The 26522-nt window shown below is 32.7% G+C and overlaps 1 protein-coding gene across 15 annotated transcripts in view; it reads left to right on the top strand.

Annotated features, from left to right (window-relative positions):
* The window catches only part of DMD (dystrophin), a 1151138-nt gene that overhangs the window by 560745 nt on the left and 563871 nt on the right, over nt 1-26522 (top strand). For 14 of the 15 annotated variants that reach the window (XM_077781657.1, XM_021553010.3, XM_021553014.3 and 11 more), the window contains 5 exons: nt 689-826; nt 2722-2874; nt 3819-4001; nt 17853-18047; nt 24367-24539. In XM_077781657.1, coding sequence (XP_077637783.1) covers nt 689-826; nt 2722-2874; nt 3819-4001; nt 17853-18047; nt 24367-24539 — 842 coding nt within the window. The remainder of the gene's footprint in view (nt 1-688; nt 827-2721; nt 2875-3818; nt 4002-17852; nt 18048-24366; nt 24540-26522) is intronic. The other variant, XM_021553013.3, reaches the window with a different exon arrangement.

The raw sequence follows: 26522 nt of genomic DNA, 5'->3' as shown, positions 1-26522 counted from the left end.
AAGGTGTCTGTTTCATATCAGTGTTGGAAGGAATCTTTACAGCATGTTTTTTCTTTTATTCAGGAAAAAAACTTTAGGCTTTACGTGCTGCATGCAGAATTTAGCATGTGTATGTGGAGTTAAATTCAAAGTCAATCAAGTTGGATGGGGCAGTTTCCACTACCAGAGCATATTTGTTTCCCTTTCTTTGCATCAAATGCTTAGAGTGGTTCAAGACACTGACAGAAGCTGTGACATAGATTCAGTTTCAAAGATTCATAGGTTTGTAGGTGGCTTCTACAAAAAAAAAATGCTTGGTGATAGCATGTCAGAATTTCAATGTGATGATACACAGAATGATCAGTAATTGCATGGTCTGCCAGCATACTGGCAGTTTCAATCTCTACTGACAATGATTTAGAATATTTTGCATATATCTATTATTTTCATTTGAAAGTAAAGTATTTCAAGGTTTTGCCTCTGTTTTTATGCTGCATGAGATCCAATACAAAAAATCTGTAGATTTGCAGATGCTGTCTTTCATTTATCTCTCTACATATTTTGTAGAAAGCAAGTAAAAGTTACTTGATCATCAGTATACAACTACAAGTAGCTGTTACGTGATTATTTTGGCATAGACTGTATCTACTAGTACTTAAGTAATGATTAGATTAAAATGCACATTCTATTGGTTATTTTTTCACATCAGAGTGAAGAGGATGAGAGCACAGTGAAAGAATTGCTGCAAAGGGGCGACAGGCTTCAAAAGGGAGTCACAGATGAGAAAAAACGTGAGGAGATAAAGACAAAACAGCAGCTGTTGCGGACTAAACATAATGCCCTCAAGGTATAGGAGCTACAGTTATAAGCACATGCTATAAAACCCATTTTTTAATTCATTTCAGGGCATCTTTTTGCTAAATGAATCATCATTAATATTTAGATATGAGTAATTTGAAACTATTTGGTTATAGATGTATTTTCTTATACAGTTCTCTTGATGCCTTGAAAAAGGCATTTTACAACCTTCCGCTTGAGAAGTATTGTCTTATTCTCAGCATTACAACAGTGTGACTGCCAATTGAACAACAGCGATTTCTTTGATAATTCCTTTTTTAACATATTATGTGTGTTATATATTTATTCAACAGCAATCAAGACCTTAGGTCCCACAAATTTATATTCTCAGATGACTAACACACTTCTGGCCATGAATAAGTTGTTTCTCCTTCAGTAAAATACTTACACACTACATTCTTGTTAGAAGAGTGGCTCCAGGCTCTGTAGAATAGGATAGGTTGTAGTACCAATACTCAAAGCAGCTGAGAGGCTGAAACCCAAAGTTGCATATGAACATTCTGAATTGACACACTCTGGGAGGTAAAACCGTGTGATATTGTTCCTAGAAATGCACATGGTGTGTTCCCATGCCATGTGGACCAGCTGACAGATACAATTGGATAAAATTGTCATCTTTCTATGGCAAATAAAAGTGATGAAAGATAGAATCTTACTATTAGAGAGTCACCTTGGTCACCTACCTGGAGCTAAAGGCTCTTGCTACTGCAGGAGAATTCTTATGTTGTCAGCAAGTAGAATCTTCCTTTGGATAATTTTGATTAAATTATCTTTGGTTTGGGGAACATTACATGTTTACATTTTATTGTTACTTATATTTATGCATGCTCTTTCCTGTGGGCTTCATTCTAATTCTTACAATTTTACAAGTCTGTGTGAATTCGGAAGGATAGCTAGGATATACTGTTGTTTTGTCCACGTTTAAAAGAAGCTTGAAATCTATTATGTGTGTCTTTGACTGTTCCAAGCTAAATGGAAGCAATTCATAATTTTTATGTTGGAGAAACAAGAACACTGTTTATTGCACTGTGCTATTGACGAGATCCTCCCTGGCAGTTTTTTATGGTATAGTAATAGATTTTCCTTTGGGTGACTCAGTTAAGGCATTCACTCTGGTGAAAAAAATTCAGGAATGGTTGAGGCAAATTAATCTGTGTATTTTTATATGAAATATAACAGTATTTTAAAATTTTATTTCCTAATAAGAAATTAAAGAAAATAAAATAATTTCTGTATTTTGCATGAGTGAATTTAAGCAGTTAAGGCAAATGTATATTTAAGACTATTTCTAAGGGAAAAAACCAAAAATTTTATACCTTCTTGCTAAAGATAAGTTTTAATTCTTTATGAAGCAGAGTTATAAACACAAGACATTTGTTATGTATGTGGTACTTAATTTAGATGAAGGAAACCTGTCTTGAAAATATTTCTGCATTGCAGTGATTTTCATTTGAATAGCTACAGAGTTTTCATGCAGGCTAGAAATTCACAGGACTCCACAAAATACAGAAGTCCCACTTTTGGCTAGATACTAAGTGGGTTGTGTTTCCATCTGTCCAGTAAGTATTCTGAGCAGAAGTGTTTTATACAAAATATTGACATTTATGTAAGAGTCTTAACTTCTCTGAACATTGGTGACAGTTTCAGTGGTTTACTCAACATGTGAACAACACTGAAATAGGTAACCTCCTTTTAAACAAACAAAATATAATTGTTAAACTGATGCAAATATGTCCATTTACTCATATACTTGCTTTAAATAACAACTTTTAATTAAAAAATTAGTAGCCTTGTACACTTTTTTCCCCTTCCGTGTGTACACATGCCCATTCATGTTTTATAAGCCTTTAATTCATATTCTAATAATGTCTGCACTGTGAACAGGACTTGAGAGCTCAAAGAAGAAAAAAGGCTTTAGAGATTTCTCATCAATGGTATCAGTACAAGAGGCAGGCTGATGACCTAATGACATGGCTGGATGACATTGAGAAAAAGTTAGCCGGTCTGCCAGACCACAAAGATGAGCAGAAGCTAAAGGTAATGTTGTTTTGGGTTGGCAATGATAGATCTTTTTGAGTGATAGTTTATCAGTAGAACAGACAGCAAATGCAACAAACAATCCTATTTTATAGCTACAGAAAATTATATGTTCAATTCTTTATTTCTATTTATAGTAAAGCAAGACCTAATTATCTGTGTTTAAAGTGGCATTTCTTTGTTGTACTATATTTTGTATTTGTTTCCTATACAGAATGATATATAAATAACTTGAAACACACTAAATATAAAGTTTTGCCAATAATACAGAAAGTGTGCAATGTATTAAGAAGCATCAAATGTTTTCTAGTAAAAATTGTAATTGATTTTATGTATCTTTGTTCCAGATGAACAAATGACTTACCAATATATGGATGACCTCTATCTCATGTTAGCACATTCATTTTCATCAGAACATATTCATATGTCACTGTCAACCTCTATAGATTTATTTACATACTGTCAAAGGTTTTCCTGGTTTATTTTACATCGTCTTTCTTTGCTTCATTCTCTGTTGAGTTTCCCACGGAGTAAAATAGGAGTTAACTAGTATATTAAAGAGCCTAATATTATATTTTTAAGCTGTTTAAACACGATTTGTCCTGAATATGCTGACCCTTACTGAGAAAGTAATTTCTCCAATTGCCCATCCCAATGTACTAGCAAGAATCTGAACATGGGAACTGTTGGCGTCTGCTAACATTTTCAGAGTGTAGTAGCTCTTAGGATCTCTACAGCCCATCTCCAAGAAGGTTCTTCAATTTTAGTTATTCTTGTTTTGTTTAAATGTAAAATAAGATACGAATAATATGAAAATAAGCTGTAAATTTTACTTGTGACAATAAAATGGAAATGGATTTTCTGACGGAAGTATTTTGCTAATTTTAAGTTGATTGATCTAGTTAGCTAACTGTCCTGGGCCCTGTATTGGTTTTGCTCACTAGGAGATTGGTGGAGAGTTGGAGAAGAAGAAGGAAGATCTGAATGCGGTGCACAGGCAGGCTGAACGCCTGTCTAAGGATGGGGCTGCAAAAGCAGTGGAGCCAACCCTGATACAGCTCAGCAAGCGCTGGCAAGATTTTGAGAGCAAATTTGCTCAGTTTGGAAGACTCAACTATGCACAAATTGTGAGTTGTTACTGGCAAACCCATATGTTTGCAACTGCTACTACTAACAGCATCCTACTAACAATGAGAGCATCAGGGTCAGTGTCAACTCTTCAGATATTAATAAGAAAAGCCCTGTTGTGTGCAACTGGGGGAAGCTTTATGTGCTCTGATACAATAGTGATCTGCTTGGGTCTGAAAATTGCCCTCAAGTTAAATCAGTCACTTACAAAAAACTCAGCAATGAAAAGTTTGTGTTTATTTCTGTTGCCTCATTATTTTTCCATAACATTTCTCAGTTTAAAAATGTTAGTTTGCCATGCATCTATTTTTTTCACTGAACATGAAAAACACAAAAGTTGTCTTTTCCAAACTACCCATCCCATGCCAATTTTAATTGGTTTTTTTATTTCTCCATGATATGTTATACTCACTTTAGGAAGTGATTGGAAATTTTTTTATGACTTTATAGATACATATCCTCTTCCTCAAAGTTCTGCTTGAACTTTCACAGGTTTTTGTAAGAAAATGAAACTTTAAATTTGACAGGATGAAAACATAATTTTGCAAACCATCTTCATGTCTTCTGAATTTGTTGAGTTGTATATAAAATACAATTATTCTTACTGGTTTATATATGCTGCAATAACTGAGTAAATAAAAGGGAAATAAACTGTCAGTATTCCAGCTTTACAAACAAGATATGTATTGAGTGTTACCCATTTAGAAGTTTACCAGAGGTTGCTTTTGCACTTAAATGAGTTTTCTTGCCATTCCTACTACTCTGCACATTGTCTTCTGGGTTTTTGATTTTATATGAAGATAAGATTTGCTTTTAAGGAAGTTGTTGCTTTATGTGCTCTCTGTAATCTTAAAATGCTAGTGGTAAAAGGGTGTTTCATCAAAATACAATTTTGTTTATTTATTTTTAAATGCACCTAGATTGCAGAGGGAACATACTGATCAGATAATGACAATTTAAACATGTGAAGTGTTATTTTTTAATTGATATATGGTAAACTATGTTTTAAAAAGGAAAAAATTTCTAAAAACCAGCAATATGTATAAACTTTTGATGAATACACTCCTCTATATAATGTACTATATTGTGTATTTTTAACTTTTCTAATACTAAGTTACATAATGTATATGTAAAACTAACACTTTGGATAGTTATGCAGTTAATGGAAGCAATCCGAGAAACATTAACTTTGGTTTGTATGTTATTAAATCTTGTTCCATCTGATTACACTATTCAGATTACTATGGTTTATATTAAACTTGATGGATGTAATCAGTCGCAAATTGTTTATATTGACATGGAGCTACAGCGAGAGTCACTTTGTCTTGTAAATGAGCTGGCTTTTTTTAATGAATATATTTGTTCCTTTGATAATCAAGTAAGAAATCAGATTGTGCATGCAATTTATATAAAAACATTCTGCTGTCACTGTGCTTTTTATGTCACCCACCACCTTCCATGAGAGGGGATGAATATATCCATTATAAAATTTTACTAGCTGATCAATAAACTTTATTTTAGTATATTTTTTCTTTCAAATATGTAAGGTAGATGTGTATCAGCATGTTTTTTGAATTGCTTATATGAATACACTCACCAACTTTTTAAATTAATGTAACCATTACATATGTTTTTATTCTTAAAATATATAATTATATACTGTATTTATAACCTTGAAAGGTTACATTTTAAATATTAAATATTTCATGCAAGAAGTCTATTTCTTACTATTTGTCTAGGGAATAAGGTCATTCAATGAAATTTACATGTACACAGGACAATTACAGTATCCTTCCCATTTCACATGAAAAATATATTGCTCTGTTGACAATGACTAAGCTGATATTCATATGAAATATTTTAGAATTTATACAGAAGCTACTGAGACAGGAGAGAGGCAGTACATCACCTTCATGACCCAAATCAGAGTAAGAAGTGCAACAACCTTGTTATTGTTACTGTTTTGATTTTGCTGAATTAGTGAAACGGAGGGAGCTTCTCAAGTTTTTTTTTCCTTTTTATTAAACAGTTTAAGTACCTACCTCACAGGGATGTTGTGAGGATGCATTAATTGTTTGTGCAAGACTTTAAAATACAAAAAAAAAAAAAAAAAAAGAACAATTCAAATTATTCACTTGAACACATGCATATACCATCAAAAATAACTTCCACAAAGATTTTCAATGTTAACCAACAGCTGAATAAAGCCATACAATAAAAATACAAAATTGATTTTTTCTTTACAGCAAAAGAAATAGAAAAATGCTGCATTTATTTATAATTTATTATGTATTCCATAATAGTTATTTAACAACTGAAAGTTGTTATAAATCAGTAAGTGTTTAGTTTTACTGTGTATCTTGCAATTCATTACACTTCATTGAATAAACATAGCAAGACTGCACTGAAGAAAATCTTTAATTATGTTGCTTAATGACAGATTTTCATTTCTTACATTTGTTGGAGCTAATATATTTTTGATATCAAAGTGTGAAATTAGATTATCATGCTCTCCTGGATTTTACTTTTCCCCAGTATTTGTTGGGCAGAAGGATATAGGAACCATGACTTAGGAGGATTTATTCTTTCTAGAATGGTGGATCCTTGTTAAACCCTTAGTGTCTTACCAATACATAGCAGTAAATATCCAAACTCTATTTGACAAATATATAGGTGTACATTTGGAAAAAGGAATTTCCTGTCACCACTTTTGAGAATAGAGTATATTATATTTATATCACCTCAAACATGCGTATTCTGTTTAATAATATTTTTGAGATATTAATCAGTTTGATAGAGTGGTCCTCTATGTGAAAATTGTCAGCAACTAATATGCAACATTCTATAAGGAAAAAGTTGGGTTTATTGCATTTACAGATTAAATATGATACATGAATATATAAATGCAACTGCACACAACATAAAATCACATTGAGCAGAAAAAAAATTGTGGAGTTTTTTTGTCTTACAAGTTTTTTTCTCTCACACGTTGTTTTTATTCATATGTGTCAGAATAAATAGTGGGCAGGAAATCAGTTGTAGTAACACCAGTGGTGAAATCTAAATAACTTATAAAAAGGAGTGAAATATTTCTCTATTATATTTTAAAATTATGATTAACCACTAAATCCCACTGAAATCCATGATCATTTGAGATACTCTTCAAAAAAACAAGCCTTTACAGTTTAATCCTAAAACAGTATGCAATTTTTGAATATTAAAACTGCATGCATTAAAAAAAATCAGTAAAAAATAATATTATAGAGGTTAGGGGACAATTATTTTTAAAGCACCTTTGCAGAATCAGATATCATTAAGCCTTGGCACTCACACGGTATCTTCAGAAAAGTTGTCATATCCCCCTGCTACAGACTAAACATGAATCTTCAGTTATACTGTTTTTCTGAAACAGCTTAGCTACACTTCCAAGGTGGTGAAAAAATTTATCAACAGAAAAAGGTAGATTTAGATTGTTTCCTTCAATTATAGGTCAAAATCAGTTCTCAATATGTTGATTAAGTTTAATTAAACTATCCTTATGTCTGTTTTCTAGAATGTTTTTCCCCAGTGTTTTAATTTCAGCAGTCTATGAGTGTATTTGCGTCATGGCTCAGCTTAGATTTTCCTGAGCTGGTTGAAATTACTCTGGGTGTAGAGGGCTGAAGGCCTTTATCATTAGAAAACATTATTAGATGAAGACAGGTATAGAGCCTACACTGCAAATTCTTATTTCATGCATGTCCTATTACCATATTGTATCAAGATGCTCAACACGCTCTCTGATATTATACATGGTGGTTTTTCAACTTTCCTCTCTTGGCTGAGCTGTGCATGCTGGAAATCATAAGACAGAGTATCTTTAGGACAAGAGAACCTCTTGCAATCTGTCAAAATTATGTGTCTACCATTGTACATACAAGCAAAAAAAAAAAAAATAGGCTTACCAGTTTCAGTAATTTTCTTGGTGACACACACAAACATTCTATTGAAATTTATGATCATTTTACTCCTGAAATAATTGGGCTTGGATTTCGGCCATACAGAATTGATCAAATGATAAACAACAGGAGAAACTGTCTTTTTCATACCAATTAGACTATGTTATGATCAAGGATGAATAAAGAATATAGTTATACAAAACTTGTATTTATTTTTATAAGGTAAGTGGTTTAGTCTGAGAAGTTTGATAGTTACCTGCAACATGGATAATGCAACATGGATAAAAATATACCAAGACCCTTAGTACTTCATTTTTCCAAATAAAAGTAATTATTCTCTTTAAGATTATTTAAAGCATTCAGAAATTCAAAATGCCTGTCTCCTAACTGGATAATAATTTCAGGTGAGAGAGTATGTGATCAACTCCTGGAACCAGATTAAGGACTGATCAAATTTATATTTAAAATCCAAGACTTTGCTTATTTTCAGTCTTTAAGAGCATATTGCAATCTTCAGTTAATATTTCCATGTGGAGCTCTATTTAGCAGATTTAATAAAATTTTATTATCTCTTATTACCATTATAATATTTGTATATATAAATATATTTTCTAAAATATCTTTTAAACATTAATTTGAATAAATATTTCACTGTTAGATAAACACAGGACTCAATGTCCTGATTATCTGTTTCCATTAAAATGACATGGACACTTCAATGGTGATGTGCTATCATTGTTTTCAGTTGTTTTCCTTTGTTTTCACAAACACTGATGCTGGGATGAAGTGATTTTCTTCTCTTATCCTTGCTTAAATGTTTCTTGGGTCAAATAAACAAGTAATGGTTGGCAAGAAGAAGGGGCAAACTAATTCTTCATTATTGCTAGAATGAGTGGAGAGAGAGAGAGAGAGAGAAATAAAAGAGAGACAAGACATTAGAAAAAACAGGAAAATACCTACAGGGCAGAACTGCACAGTGATGGATTAGTAGCCAATTCACCTGTGCACTTTGGGTCTGTTAAGAATGGGCCAGAGGTGATACTGTGACACCATTTAACTTTTCTGACATTGGCAGTGGCTCCTTTTTTAAACAAATAGCTTTACACAGCATTGCTAAAGACTATAGAATTTTTTGACTGTGGTCTGAAAAAGCAGGATGAGGATGAATAAGGTGCTATGGGAACAGAATCACAGTTGAATGTTTACACCTATTTTTCAGTATCCATTAACCTGGAAATTCCTACTGGAAAATGTATTCCAAGTAGTTTAAGTGTACCTAAAATCCTTTAATTTCTATCTGATTTAAGATAAGGCTATGGGAAAGATGGGACAATATCAACTGAAATGGATATTGTCTTTGATATAGCTCAAGAGCTAACTGTATAGATGCATTTTACAATGCACTTTACCTTTCTGTCTAAAATGAATGCATGCAGTGCTGCAGTAATTTAAGTGAAGACAATCCATAGCCTTTTTTTGTATAAGTGGACAAGTTTACTGTGTAATTTTGAGTTTTCCTAAAACATATTTTTTTCCCTCATGTTTTCTTGTCAATTCTGTACAGTATTCACTCTTATTACTGCAAAGCTGTAGTATTTTAGCTGTACAATTAAGTTAAAAAATTCCCATAATGTGGGTTACAGAACTATGCAGACAAGATTTTTCTCAGCCACGTTTCATTATATGTTATAAACTTTATTGAAGTGATCTAAATTACATTTTCAAGTTTAAAAGTGAAACTTGATGTCTTTCCCTTGTCACATAGGAGTGAAAACTCTTGTTGCAACATGGAGTAAAGCAGGGTTAGAAATTTGTCTTTAAATTATATAGTTATACAAAAGTTATACTTTTCTCACTGCTCACAGAATGCTTGAGATGGAAACAAGACCAAGCCTTTGGTTAAAAAATCATGTACAACATAGGATCCAGTGGTCTCTGCTTTCAGACCAAACTGAGCATTATGCAGCTATAATATTTCCTTCTTTATAATTACTCAGTTATTTGAAAAACAGGGCAGCTAATTACCATATTATTTTCTCTGCTATAATATATTATGATTTATTAGTAAATAAATTATATGCTGTGGATTTTGATGTCAGAAATTACTTGGCATTATTATTGCATTAAATAATAAGGGAAAATACCTCCTGCAGAGTGATCTGGCCCTAAGTGGCAGTATTTTTTGAAGAGATGATGTTCATCTCTTGTCTACAATTCAGAATGTCAACATCTCTCATGGATGGAGGGTTTGTTTTGGTTTGGTCAGGGTCTTTTTTTATTTGGTTTTTTTTGTTGTTGTTTGGGGTTTTTTTGTTGCTGTTTTTTGTTGTTTTTCATGGATTCATCTGACTATACACACAAAGGTAGGGAAAGAAGCAAATATGTTGATGTGCAGTGTGAGTACTAAATTTTCTATTTGAATTTTCTATTCTATATTTAATTAACTATCAGAACTGCTGTATGGCCAAGAGTTTTGTTCACATCATTTAAAGAAACAATTTTTTTTTCCTGAAGTAACAAAAAATCAGCCTAAGTGACATAATTGTTATTATACATGGTTGTATCTCTATAAATGTAGATTAAAGATGAAAATTATTAAGTAACACTGTTTAACATTTCTGGAAGGTGTAAAAGTTTAGGGTTTAGGACTTTGCTCTTTGAAGCTGATGGCATTCATTACAGATGTGGTACTTCAATATTATTTTTTACTTTATTTCCTAAATTTTATTGAAATTATCTAACATATGTAGCTGGCATAAATATCTGGAAAGTTAGCATCACAAATTGGCAGTCAATTCCAAAATGGTCTAGGCAATTCAGGTATCAGTAGTCTGTATTCTAACATGTCTGAACTTTATCATTAATTGGTTCTTGGTGATCACTCAGTAGTTACACATACATATCAAGACAGCCCTAAAGCTTCATGCACTTGGGCAGCATAAATGCTATCTATGATTGTGGCACTTCTTTAGTCTTAATAAATCTGCCATTAAATAAGTTGGCATTGACCAAAATCTGTTCTGAAGTAGGCTGACTTCCAGCAAATTGTGTGATACTAGTTCTGCCACTATTGTCACTATTTCACCTCTATAGCTCATCACTGTCCAAGAAACATGATTGTGAAATTCAATTTTGAGGAAAAAATAATTTGAAATTCCTTTTATTCTTTTGGGTATTTCCTTCTGCATGGCTGAGTTTATGATACTGGTTTGACAAATTTAATAGAGTGTGTCACAAATGGACATTATAACTACAAGGATATAGGACTGTGTACAAGAGTTTAATTTTCTGAAGTATCAAATAGATATTTACTGAAGTATGACATGCATAATGTCTGTATGTCTTTTAGCTGTGCAAAATTACACGATCAATCCAAGAAATGGCTGGATTTACATATTCTACTGTTAGTATATAAAAACTTTCAATTTTTTCTACTGGAAGGTGCCGCATATAAATAATTTACAAAAGTATTTTCCAGTTAAGCCCATATAAAATGCTAAACAACATTTTAAAATACTTGTTGAAAATCAGTCCAGGATGTAGATTTTGCAGTGTTCTGATTTTTCTCTTTCCAAAATGTAGTGTAAGCTTTTGCTTATTTTGTGATTTCTAATACTGATAATGGCTATCTCTCTTGGCTCATTGGTGCTATCTCCCCCTAGAATCCTACTGACTGTGCATGGTCTGAGCAGTGTTTGGTAAATACTTATGATATACATTCTTTAATGGATTTAAAAATTCCTTTTTTAATGTTAAAATTTTCTGTTTAAAGTTATGTGACAGACATGGATTTCTTTGTCAGCTTTGCTCTGCTGCTTTATTAATATTGAGATATGCCATTATCAGAAGCAATTAGGATTTATGCATAATTTATTTAGAACAAGTGACATTTTCTATATCTCAGTAGTTCCAGTTAGTCAATAATGCCATAATGTTACTCTATTTTGTTTTTCTTCAGGACATGGTAACATTGCAGATGTGGTATAAGTACAAATGACTCCATCTTCCTTTGTTTTTTGAAAAATGTTACTTATATCACATATACTGAATTGAGAGTCTTCTGCCCCAGTCTCATCATAGTTGAAATTATTTTATTTTTCTCTTTGCTTAGCAAGTAGGTACCAATGGAAACTATCAGGCTAAAAATTAACAGCAGAAATACTGGAATTTTTGAATCATCTTAGTTACTTATTTCTGTGCAAGATAGTAGGTCTTTAGTAAGGAGAGCTGGGTAAATTTTCAAATAAGCTGCTTTTAGATTCAATGTGTAGCTGTGTCTCAGTTTGAGGAAAATTCCTATATAGAATCAATTATTTAAGCCAGAATAAAACAAAGACATTGTTCAGCAAGTGAGAAAGGGGTGTTCATTTTGCAATTTGACCAAGTGTATTTGTTGTCTTGAAGGGCTCCAAGCATGAGGGTGTGAGGAACACAAAGGATTGGCTGCAGTATCAAAATGCTTTGACATAGCTTTTAAAGTATTCATTAAAAAAAAAAAAAAAACACAAAGAAAAAGATCACAACAGGAAAAAACTACGCAACTATGAATAATCTGGATATACTGTTTTAAATACATTGCTACAGCTTTTGTCTTTATCTTTCTTCACCTTTTCTCCTACCCCCACCATGTCTAAGTAGGAAAATAATAAGGCACTCATCAGACTGTAGCAGAACTGTCCGAGATATTGGGAGATATCCCATAATTTAGGCCTATACATACATGAAAGAGAAATTTTCTAATGGAGAAAACTTTTACACTTCTATCAAATTATGAAGGGCACAAATAAGAGAATAGAAATGGAATTAAGTTCGGGCTGGTCGATGCCTGTTGATGGATAGTTTTCAAAATCAAAGCCTGCAATTTTCTACTCCTAGAATTTAAAATTTACTTAAATGTTTTCAAATTAATGCCATTGTTAGGAATAGCTTCATTTTGGTTGGATTTATTTAATTTTTTGTATGGATCAAGCAGAGTTGTTTTATCACAGAAGAAAAACTGTTAAAGCAGCATTTCTCAAGTAAGGTATGCCTTAGCAGAGAAGTGCTGTGAAGGCATAAAGCACTCTCTGTCCAAGAACAGTGCTGGAAATAGTAATGCCTATTTTTAAAGTCTCTTTTTTTATATAAGTGACTAATGAAATCAGATACAAGCATTAAACTATATGGTTTAAGTGTTGCAATATGCAAGATTTTGTGGACTACAACCACTCTGCAACATGAGTAGAAAAAAAAATCATATACATGAGACAATATTTATTTTCTTACTTAAAAATATTATTTGGGTTTTTTTTTTCTCAATATTTTAAGGATATTTTATTTTTTCCAAGTGTCTTTTAAGGTCTTCTCTTCATAGAATTACAGAAGTAATTTATAAAGTTTTAATCCTGCATAGAGAATTTAGATCTCTCTGTACTTGAAAGAGATGCTTCTTTTTGTACTGATAACTTGGTTGTGATTGACTAAGGCCATCCAACCTCATAGTGAAAATTCCATATAATCAGTGTAATTTTGATGTTTCTATTTCTATGCACACTTACAGGTAAGATATGCTAGGAACACCAAAGGCAGAATAAATTTCTCTGAATGTCAGCTGACCTCACCACTCACAGTTGGCATAGTAAGGGGTGAATAAAAGCTTTTTTATAAATATGTACTTTAACATGGATATTGACCTCTGATGGCATTTTATCATACTTTTGAGTGTCTAATTCTTTATTTGATGTACTGATGGTGAACATGGGCTCACAGATACCACGTAATTCACAAGTGTTTTGGACTCTCTCAGGTATCACTGCCTTTGTCCAGAAGGTGTGCGTTGTGTGCTCCATTTTTTTTCATATGTGTAGCAAACCACATTTATTCTGCAGAGATCACTGACTTTTTTACACTCATATACATCTGCTTGCAAGGAATGCTTTCTCAAGTGTTATTTCACTTTGGGTGTAGGCACATTTGTTTTCCTTGAACCTCTCATCAGGGTGCTGCCAGGAGTAGTGTTGAGGTATAACAATGCAGATGGGAGTGTTATGCAGCTTTACTCCTCCTCCCATGTTTATGTGGAGTCATTAAATCAAAAGCACAGATACTAAGGTTTGGAGCTCTATCATGAGAAGGGACCAAAAAATGAAACAGTCGTCAAGATGTGGCACAAGAAATTTCTGGGTGTAAACTCTTGAACAGAAAATGTGATGTGATTATTCCCTCTGAGAAAAGAGGAAAGGAAATTAATACACTGAGATTGGTGAAAGGTGCTTTCACAACAAATTTTCCACTGTTAAAGGAAAATTAGTAGCATTCTCCAAGACTAGTTAGCTCTGATGCCAACATCGTGTTAGATATAGGCAGTAATGACCACAAGTATTTCTGTGGGGAAGGTATGTGAATTTCCTAGCAAAACCTGAATTATTCTATTACTTGTTTGTTGAGATTTTGTTGTCTTTTTTTTGGTTGATTTATTTTGGTTTTTCTTCTTGGCCTTAGCATTAAGGAACAGCTCATGAATTTGTTTCTTACAGTTTTGTTGCACCTGGTGTGGCCTGGTAACTATCAATAAAATCAGTTTGAGTGGAGTCATGTGTATGGAAGGATTGTGTCCCTTAATTGAAATTATGTAATGATAAATAAAATTCAATTTACTATACGAGGCACGATAATGCTTGAAAACAAACATTGCATGAAATTTTTAATCTTACACAAAAGAACTTGTTCTTTTATAGACAAACAATAATTTGTGCATCATTATATCACTGAAAATTGAGGAAAAATTATAACTAAAATTGTATTCCACAGAAACAATAATATAGGAAATGATCAGTTACCCCAGCATTTCCCAGTTACTTAATTTTACTTGTATTTTATATATATGTTGTACTATATACTTTTAAATACTAATTTAAGTATTTTTAAGTAACTGTAATGCATTCTGCCATTTTTATCAGATTCAACTTATCCAAAGCCATTCTTAAATGGTTATCTATATCTTTAATTTCCACTTTCCTATTAATTTTTAATCCCTATAAAATCTTAACCTACCATGTTTCTGATGAGCCATTTTGGCGTCATCAATTGCATATATCTGTACTGAATTAATATTATTTTGATACTAGTTGCCCTCAGCTGCTGTGTTCTCCTTTCATAAATTTTTTTCTCACTACAGTTTTAGGATATGATTCAGTTTCACCTTTGCATTTCTATTAAAATGCTTGTCCAGAATATAAGGAAGGACTCTGCCTGTTTTAATGTCTATTATAAGGCAATTCCAGGAAACACTGGGGCAAGCTAAAAATGCTTCTCTTTGCTGATTAAAATTGTCAGCAGTGGACATGCCTACCCGCTATTCCCTAGTGCAAGATGACAAATTCTGCTGTGGGTTCTGTCATGATACTTTAAATGCAGGAAAGATAGAAGGAAAGAAACACCTGTGACCTGTTGAAAACCCCAATAAAGATAAACATACCTAATCCTTGATTTCTAAAGTAGTATCAAATTTTCAACTCTTAAAAAAAATAGCCTTCAGAAATGAATTTGTTTTGACTGACTTTTTTTAAAATAATGTACCAAAATATGAGAGCAGGTTCTGGTAGGTGTCTACTTTTATATGTCTATCCTTTTGTTCATTTATTTATTTATTTCTCTGATTGTAGTGCTTTACAGTTTAACTAACAATATAAACAGTAGAACTATGCAAGTAATAATCCAGCTATGAGAAATATTTAAAGTTTCCTATAAGGGCAGTAGGAATATATATTTGCACACATCCCATTTTTCTTCATAACAGTGATTGAAATGTTCCTGATTTTGTCACTATAAATAATCAAGTGTGGAAATGCTTACACATCCAATTTCTGCTTGACTTTTTTGTAGATTTAAGAATAGTTTAGCGTGAGAGGACGCAGATTTTATTTTATCTAAATGCATGCATGTGCATATATGTGTGTATATATTTGTTGGCCTAAACTTGGGTTGAAAAGAATAGGCTAATCTCATACAACTCTAGAAAATAATTGTATTTTGTATGCTGCTTCACATATTCATGTAACCTCTTTTTGAGTGGAAACCCTTGCACACTTTGCATGCTCTTTTCATTACTATGAGTAGAAATATTCTGTCTTCTGAGTCAAAAAGAAAAATACAAATAGAGTTAAAATATTCCTTATGTGGGTCTGAAGTTCACTGCTGCATATAGAAGTGTCTCAGTGTAGTCTTGAGGAATTAAAATATGTATTGCTCCATGCAAGTCTCAGTGGCCTGTTGAGATTATCCCATTTTCTAATCAAATGGGACAGCTTTTTCTTTAGGTTTACCACGGTAAACTGTTATTTTTGCAGGGCCTGTGATTCATGAAGCATACGGGAGGCATGCACAATTTTTTAAAGCAACTTATTTTAAATAATAAAAATTATAGCAGTGATATGGTAATTAGAGAGGTTTCAGTGTTAGCAGATGTACTGAGAAAGTCATTTAGTGAGAAAAGTGTAAGCAAAGCAATTAAATTTGCATAAGAAATGCAACAGAATAACACAAGTCTACAGATAACTTTATGGGCTTTATATGTGATATGCATACATCTTCTAGAGTGTGTATATGCATATTTTAAGACTCTAAAGAAAATTGAAGAACCAGATGACTCAGCTCAGTAACTGAAGAGAGAAATATGTCCTGAATTAAAATGAGACATCTTGCTGAGGTAGTGTGTGCTTATATTTGTTTTCTTTTGCATAATGAGTGGATAAATAATGCTATTGTTTTCTTCAGGACCATTGATCAATTGTCTTTCATATAAATGGTTCCAAATCTAAATAACAGGATTTTTGAACATTTAATAACAAATACTTGTACACTTCTTTGAGGTCAACAATATTTAAAGTTTTTATTCTTGAGACAACAGAGATCAAACTCAAAGGATCTTGGTCCCACAATCCATGAATAAATTCACACTTTTGAAACCGCATATAACTGATATCTTAAACTATCCCTTTTTTAATGGGCATGCAGGTGATTTAGTATTTGAAGTTTAGTGAAAAGGAACAATGAGAGGTCTCCCTGCTCCAAAGAAAAGTTTTGGTGTTACATTTTTATCTATAATTCATTAACAAATCAAATGGGAAATACAGAGAATTTATTATATAAACAGACACCTTTTTGTTACCTTTTATGTCAGTATGCATTCAAATGCCATCAATCAACTCTTAGAACGAAAACATTCTGGGAGGTCTTTACATTTGGTGTATGCATGTGCTTCCAGAATAGGCTGTCTATTTCATATTTTTCCATATTTAAAAAAAAAAGTACATCCTAACTTCATGAAGTGGTCTGTAGTTGAGTTTTCTTTTACACTTAAGAATGCCTTAAAGACTATTCCAATCAGAAAATTCCAAATTATACTTGGTAGATTAAAGAACAACTTTTTAGTCTATTTGGAAGAATGGATTTGGCATATTTGCTATATGTTGCATTTTATTTAAGAAATTCTGTCTATTATACAAGTCATTATTTTACTTGATACCTTGAAATTATTTCTTCTTTCAGACTTGGCATGCATGAGATTTCTTAATGAAGGACAGATTTTTAAGAGGTGTGGTGATTTAAAATGAAAGGGCAAGCACTAAAATCTCAATAACACCATAATCTCAGCATACTCTTGCATTTCCTCTCTGCATTTCTTTGGAGAGTAGAAGAAAAGCTTGCACACTCTTGCATGGATTAATTTCAGTACCCACTATGGCAGCATCATCTCAAACACACAAGGAACATGAATGATCTGTGTCAGAAAACTCAGATATTTCCTGCATTTATCCTTGGAAGTTACTTTTGATTTTTTTTGTTTCTGGGTTGTGAACTGGAAATGCATTGTTGCAATTTTGTCTGGTGTTAAGAAACTAAAGGAAGCATTCTGTTGTATATCTGTACTAGCAAACAGTTCGTGAAGATACAACTTTTGTGATGACTGAAACTAGGACTGTGGAAACCACTCATGTGCCTTCTACGTACCTGGCAGAGATCCTTCACCTTCTACAAGCCTTGTCTGAAGTGGAAGAGCGCCTTAATTCTCCTGTTCTGCAGGCTAAGGACTTTGAGAACCTCTTCAAACAAGAAGAGTGTCTCAAGGTAAGACGGAAATATTTTCTTAGTAATTATTAGATTGTATCATTTTGGGTCTTCTGTATTTTGGCAGCCTGTGCTAATTTGGAGACATCTGTTTTAAAAGTTCTAAGCCCATCTCTGTGAAGTGTCCATATATGGATGTTTATATTTGGGGGCACACTGGGGTAAAATATGAAAAACTGACATGTTCATTTATTTTTTACCTGTTTAACCCGTATTTGGAGGACGAAGTGCTGGGTTAATGCCTGGATTCAATTTTAAGCTTTTCCAGTCTAAATCATGGAATATTCTCAGTTGAAAGCGACCCACAAGGGTCATTCATGATGGCCAACTCTAAAGTAAATGGCCCATGCAGGGACTGAACCCACAATCTTGGTGTTATTAGCACCATGCTCTGACCAACTGAGCTCATCTCCTAGTGTTTAAGTGATTTTGTGACTCTGTGATTGATAAGTATAAGTAATTACTAAGTAACCCTGTCAACACCCAGTCTTGGCTGCTTTATTTTAGTTTAGGATTTCTAAAATTGTTCCTATTGGCACAGGAACAAAACCAAGTAAAATTTAGCTGTTGCATGCCATGTTAGACCAAAAAACCTTGATGTCTTATTGGGTCTGTACTCCATGTAATTTCCATTTAGTTAGCAAAACAGAGAATATTAACCAATAAGTAGATAAGGCATTTAAGAAAAAGCAAATTCAGTATTGTTAGTATGACTAAATATTACTGTGTATTTTCTTCAGTGCTTGAAATATTACTGCCTGGCTTGTTCAATGCTTGCAACACTGAAATCCTTTGAAACTGGTGGAATTTTTCCAACACAGAATTGACATAAGAAGAGAAAAAGATTAAAGTTGTAAGCCTAAGTAGATGAATGAGTTATCAGCTTTTGCAGAATAATGTTTGTGTGAGGAAAGCCTTGTAAAAAATTGTGCTCAAGTGCTCTATATAACTATAGCAATTCCAAATTGTCATCCAGCATGAAGAGAAGACTATATTTCCATTTTATTGTGATTATTTAGGAAAATTTTTTTTTTTAAGAAAAGAAGTAAATATTATCCTGAAGAGGCTGGAATTTGCCTGCAGTCAGCTATAAGAAAGAAGCTTAGAGGGAGAATCAGGGCAGTGGCTCTGGCTATATGCTCTGAGTTTTCCTCTGTGGGAGCTCATTTATCTCTTTCCACAACAGAGGATATGTATCAAAACCACATCCACATGCTGCTATTTTCTTCTGTAAAATCACATCTGTTTATAATTCTTATACATTCATAGATATATATTTTAAGCATTTGTGTGCAGACACACATGTGCACACACACAAAAATTCTTATCAGCCTGTGAAAATTAGGATGTTTTCAGTTTCCTAGCAAGGCAGTAGGGTTGGGTAGTGAAGCATAACAGAGGGGTGTTGGATCAAAGGAAGCACAGAACTGGTAATAGGATGTCAATCAGTAGATGTCAAATACCAGTAGGCTGTTTCTTTTACCACTTCTGATTTAGTACCAGTAAATTAAAGTCAGTCTGAGCACTGAAACACAAACATGCCAATCTAATAGTCATTCTTCATTTTAAACAATCTCTTCTGGACAAAAAACAAACATCAACAAAAAAACAAAAACAAAAACAAAAAATGAGTTATATACTATGAAAATCATGGCTAATGAGCACCTACTTGATCCTTGTTGATTAACTTCTGTTCACTAATAGATTGGATGAGAAACAGAGGATGGAGAAACCTCAGGAAGTTTACTGGGAAATTGCTTCCTTTTAGTTCTTCTTAATGCTTTACATTTGGGCTAGCTTCATCTGATTTATACCCTTAAGTAATCTGTTGTTCACCCACATACATTTGGTATTATTGGAGTTGACACCAACTTTAATAATATTGATCACTGAGGTTACAAGTAAGTACTACCATAGGTTTAATTTAACTGAACTATTAAATTGTTATGAGATGCATTTGTGGGCACAGTTCCATCTTCCTCCAAAATAAATCTCTTAGAAAAGGCAAATAGGTCTTGCACATTTGTGGGCTTTTGGAAGGGTATAGGTTTGATCTGAGCCTGCTTAATGAATATTTATTTCCAAGGAAAAGCATCCATCATTGTCATTATCCTGCAGTAAAAATAGAAAAGTAGTGCATAAATTGTTCAGCAGCTGGTTGGGAAAGGTTTGAAATTAAATTGTTGTTGATTTTTTTTTCTCTGACAGATTTGCATGAATCAAATTACAGAACTGTCATGAATCGCTCTGTGTTTTAAAACTGAGCTTTTGCTTTTTTTCACTCCCATTCAGAAATAATCCATTTTAATTAATCCGTGAAAGGAAAAATAAGTTTATTTACAATAATAATTGGTAACATCTTTGAACACTTTCTCCAGAATAAATATGTTTAGTAAGACTCAAACATGATTGCTCATTATCAAATAGGCTCAATATTGAATGCAAATAAAAAGTTGTTAATATTAATTGTCATAGCACTGACTTTTTATATCCAAGTCATGTGAAATAATAAAATGTGAGGTTTTGCACTAAAAATCTGGTAGCTTTTAACATTTACTAAACTGTAGTGTTTTAATGAGCACATTTAGTGTATCTGCTGAAACCAGCTCATAGGAATGTTTTTTCTCTTCATTTCAACCTTCAGGGAGTGGAAAAGTCAGATAGAGAAACCAAGTCTTGTCACTTCATCTCATAAAGTGAGCATTGCAATGTTTTCATCATCCCACTGCAAGCTCTTTCAAGTATTAGGACATACAGTACCTCAACTTTTCTTTATCACTGTGCTGTCAGTACTTTACAAACATTTAAATATTACAGTTCTGTCAAAGGTGAAACTCGAGTTGATTGTAGAGAAAATTGTGGTTCATAGATTGATGGATTAGTAAAGTTGGTTGATATCCTCTCAAAACAGGACAACTAATGTTAGAAGCAACAGGCTTTTTTGCTTTTACAGTTATTTTTGTCTTTTACTGATGATGTTCATATTGATGGAGTTCACAATCTGAGCTACCTGTGTAAAACTGATTGTTATTACAATGGATTCAATTGCATGAAAAAATGTAGAGTGAAAATGCTTTCAGATTTTAGCAAATTATCCTTTCTTGCAACATCATTTGATGTTTCAAATGTTTCCTGAAATTTAAATCACTGTAAAAGTTTACATATATTTTACTTAATATGGTTATGTTGTTCATACTGAAACAAAGTTTTCCTGTGTAATTATTATCTCATGCAAGCTACTTGACTTATTCAAGGTCCAAATTATTTAGTGGGAAATGTATACAACTGAAATAAATATACTGATTAACCAGAGAATAAAACTAACCCATAATTCTCTTTGCTAACACATAGGAGAAGTGTGTCAAAATGAAACAGTATATCTGCAATTTAAGAAGTCTAATTTATAACTGTATATGGAAAAGTTTTTAGTATAATTTTTAAGGATCACTGTCATAGACATGTCATAGTTATGCCTATTCATTTCTTAATTCTATTAACTTTGAATTCAACACCTATTTTCTGAGGTTACTTGCATTATATAATTTTATAGAAGACCTGCAGTAGGGCCTGTAGATTTTAGTGTCTCTTTTAATTTTTGCTTTGATATTCTTAATTTTGGCAGGAACGTCTTATTGAAGAATATGATTATAAACTTTACTATCATATGTTTAATGATGTCATAGTTTTAATATGGAAAGCCATCTGGCTCTGAGGAAGAGATTTCTTATATATGTAAGATAAATATATATCTTGCATAGTCACTCTAACAATCTGCTTCTAGTTAATCTTATTCTGTATTTCCCATATGGATCTTATTTAGTTAATTGAAAATTGAGTTGGTTTCCCTGTGTTGTTTTTTTTTTTTAATATAGATATTTTAATGCTCTGATTCATCTTTGGTAATCTTTCATCTACTGACAGAGCAGGTTTTTTGCACTGTTTTCTACCATATCATATTTCAGAATATAGGAATTCATTGAACACATCACATTCAGGATTCTGTTAGCAAGAATCCCCTTTCAAAATGGTTTATGAAGCCACTCATACCCATACTAAATATTGTAACTCATAATTCTGTACAGATTTTTAAATTCTAATTAATTTGCAATTGTAATTAAAATTACACAATTGTGGTTAATTTTTCCAGCCATCCATGATTACTAACAACTGTGCTGTTCCTGGTTTTCATGTTAGTACAAATAGCATGAAATATTGTAACAAATCTGCTATACATATAACAGCAATCATCATTCTACAAATTTTTAGAATATCAAAAAATTATTTTTAATTTTACACATTGGAATATGTATTTGGTGTGTACAAAGTGACTCTTAACAAGAATAATCATGTAATGTGAAATTCAGAGTGATTTTCTGCTGCAGTTCAATAGAACCTAATTAACGATAACTTAGAACTGTGTGTGCTCACATGCACTCTCCAAATAGATCTGTCAGTAAAACTGTGCTTGGTGACAGATTTGTACACAAATAGCCAAGGAATTGAATTCTTACAGGAAGTTGTCTTTTTCTGGCAGATAAAGACAAATTCCAGGTAGTGAAAATGAACTGGGGCTTGAGTCTCTAGCATTCAGATTTTCTCTTTTAAAAGAAGTGAGATGGATCAGCCCCTAAAGGCTACTGTCACTTCAGCTGCTAATGATTTTCTGTTATCCTTTTTTTCTAAAAAAATTAGCTTTGTTTGCTTCTGTTAACCGTGTTACCAAATCTCCTAAGGCATTCTTGATAACTGCTTGCAGATCATTCTCTTCAACATGAAAGATAGTTGGGGAATATGTTTGAGATACATGAGTATATGTGTACACACACACACACACACACACACACACACACACACACACACACACACACACATATATATATATATATATATACTTTTTGTTGTTGTTGTTGTTGTTGTTGTTTTTTTCTCATGGACATTCTTATACTCTTATACCCCTTTACAGCACATCAGCTGTATCATCTTGTTCTTTTGTAGCAGCTCTGCTTTAAACAAATGCAAAATTCTGACTTAGAAATTTTATAACTTTTTCATAGAACACTAATTTTAAATATTGAGAGATATATCACTTACCAGTTCTGGAGTGATTAGATGCATTTCATCTATTTTTAATTTTTAGAAAATTGATCTACTTGGTTGAAAAAGCCTGAAATGTAAATATACATAGGCACATATATTAATCTTCATTTGGGTACATAAACATGTTGAACACAAGAAGTGCCTTTTTGTGTGGCTCAGACGAGCTGATATTCAGACCTACTGAAAAGAAGGCCACTTCACTTTGGTGGTTGCCTCCTGGCAGCTTATAACGTTTCAATTACATTTTCTCCTGTTCTTTAAATATGCAATTTTTTAGTCAGGGATGAGGCTTTGTGAAGATGCCACCTCCTTTATTTTCATGGGATATAATCTTGGAATATTTAGAGGCATTTTATGGTTTTGTCATCTGATATTTCTTATATTCAGATCAATAGCATTAAATATCTGAATTATCCATGCCCCAAGTGTGTAAAACAAAGACGTAAGCAGACCAGAGTAAGGAGTGTGAGACATTTTTCTGGGGAAGTCAAATGAGGTTTGTTGAGTAATGACCCAGACCCAGGCAGCTTTCCCTCCACATGATAGATTGCTGACAGGGAGGAAACATGTTCCTTATTGTGGCTCATTCCAGAGACAAGACATCAACCATTCCCTTTTTATTTATACATATTAATTTAGTCTGCTAAATGTAAGTCATGTTTCTCAAGACCTAAAAATTCAAATTATTATTCATATGGGGGACGTTATGGAATGTACTTTTTTTTCCCCCTCCCTCAACAAATATAAAACTGACACATATTATAATGCTAGAGCTCTATGAACCTAGGGAACCCTGAGTATTTTTTCTTTTCTTTTGCAGGGTGGTTTTGTATGAAATTATTTCAATGCATTGCCTTCACATTTATGTAAGGACTTCAAGTATTTTATTTTACAAAGTCGTAAATACAGTGTAATAATTTTTATTAGTTTAAAAAGTTACAATTTTGTCAGGTCAGGAAATGTAAATACTGACATGCAGAATTTTTGAGCCAATAGAACTCTATTTCCCCTCCAACCATCAACTTTCTCAGATCTATTTCAATCAGTCTTCAAAAAAAAGATGTACATTCAATTATTATACCAGCTTATTGTAAAATTATTCCTATTGCTAATGTTATTGTTTAATTAGCATTATTTGCCAATTTATTTTGCTTATGAACAATTACTCTTTATTTATAAAGACATTGTCTTGTTTTTATTTTTGAATATCTTGGTATTATAGAGCATTAAGGATAGCCTGGGGAGACTGCAAGGGCATGTAGAAATTGTTAACCACAAGAAGACAGCAGCTTTGCAAAATGTTACACCAAAGGAAGCAGCAAATATACAAGAAAAGTTGACTCAACTTAATTTTGAATGGGAGAAACTTAATAAGATGTACAGGGACCGACAAGCGTAAGTAACTTTTAAAACTTTCTATCTCTGATGGCTTTCTTTGATATTTGGCCTATTGTTGATATTTTTTTTTTGAGTTTTTGCTTCTTTTTGTCACATAGAATACTTTCTTCTAACTAAGAATAGAACATGTGAAAGTTCCTGTAAAACCGAAAATATGAGACTATTTTGACCAGCTATCACTTGCATTGAACCATTGAACTGGTAATGATACATAAATTGCTATGATTTATGGCATATACCTTTTTTCCAGCATGAGTACTTAAGAGTTAACAAATAACTTTGCCTTAGATTAAAAAGTCATAGTTTCAAGCATTTATTGAATTACCACAGAAATGTCCTTGACAATTCATCTGAGAATGAATGGCATTAATCTGATAATGAAAATAATTTTATATATATCAACAGTTCCACTCATGGAAACTTTACGTTCATAGAAATTTTACAAAATTGGCTCTTCAGTCAATGCTGAAAACTTGACATTAAAAAGTTGAACTTGACATTAAAAACTTGACATTAAATTTTAGTTTGATATGACATCTCAAAAGACAATAGATTGATATTTCATAAAATATCACTTTTTACACTGCACATATGTATTGAAATATAATTTATCTAAGAAATTGTTGTTAAAAACTTTATCATTATTATACAAAAAATAGGTTTATGTGCAAATTATTGCATTAATGATAGAATGAAACCTGATTCTAAATGTGTAATCAGTTACTAGAAGATAAAAATACTTCCTCTGGGTTTAGCCTGCACCGACTTTGCTCTATAATCTAATCCTTGGTAATTTATGTTTTCTTTGTTTATAAATATTGGTGAACAGATGACAGTTTGCAGATTTCTAGAGACCTTATTTCTACCATCAGAGAGTCACTAGCTTTGATTTTAGATTGCTGGAGAGAGAAGAGAGTAAGGCTTAAAAAAATAATAATCAGGGATAAATAGTAAAAAATCTAAATCAGCAATCTTTGTGTCATTTCTGCTTTATCTCAACATTTAAAATGTAAGAAACTAAGACAGATTTATAATCTGGTAAACTGTACAAATTCTTATTTGCCTGTTATTTTGTTGATTTTGTTTTTTTCAAATAGCAAGTCCTGTTCTGGTGTGGTAAGAAAATTCCTTGTGAGTCATGATGCCATGTACAAAAATGAAGCATAAGTTAGAAAAGAGGTTGAAGAAAATCTGCTTACACAGATAATAAGACCAGGAGATATTTGGTGTTAAGCTTTTCCCTAGAGACTGGCTTTGCCCAGCCTGTTACTCTTTTAGTAGAGCAGTCTCTGAGAAACCTTTGGAATCTCCTCATATGCATTTTCTGCCGCTGGTGCATAGAAAGGACAGCAATTTATTTAGTTGAAAGCTTGCACTATGATCACTGACACTCAATTATTCGTTATTTTGGCTGTAGTGGTATTTAGCTAGCAGCAGGAGTCTTGTGAGGTGAAATGAATTAGTGTTTGTCAAGTATTTTGAGGTCATCAGATAATGGCAGTAGAGAACTGTAAAGTATGATTTCTGTCCAGCTGGCCTTTGCCTGGGGCACTTACTTTCAGTAGGATGGACAGTAGCTCAAGGTGATGATAAGTGTGACTGCTGATTCTTTTCACACACCTTTCTTTTTCTTTTTCATATTTTGTGTTTAGTGTCAGCTTTAAAGAGGTTTTGTTTGAACTCTAAATGGTCCCTATAGCTTCTGCTTTTCTTTGAGGTGTATTTGGATTGCACATGAATCCAAGGCATGAGGTGAAGCAAGACAATATGGCCTTTAGCATTTTACTTCTAGCAGTTTGTGTCTGTAAGGGGTGAAAGTATCAGTGTAACTCTGCCCTGGAGACACGGATGAAGCTCTGTTTAGGAGATAGGCTACTGATGATGATGCTAAGGGACAGGTTTGGAATTATTATTAGAGCTGTCTTGCTTTCAAGGGAGCGTGTCTAAGTGAATGTGAGTATTCCATATTTGAAAGGTACA

This window comes from Lonchura striata, chromosome 2 (assembly GCF_046129695.1).
Source record: "Lonchura striata isolate bLonStr1 chromosome 2, bLonStr1.mat, whole genome shotgun sequence".
NCBI classification, from domain to species: Eukaryota; Metazoa; Chordata; class Aves; order Passeriformes; family Estrildidae; genus Lonchura; species Lonchura striata.
This window is presented reverse-complemented; position numbering and strand designations above follow the sequence as displayed.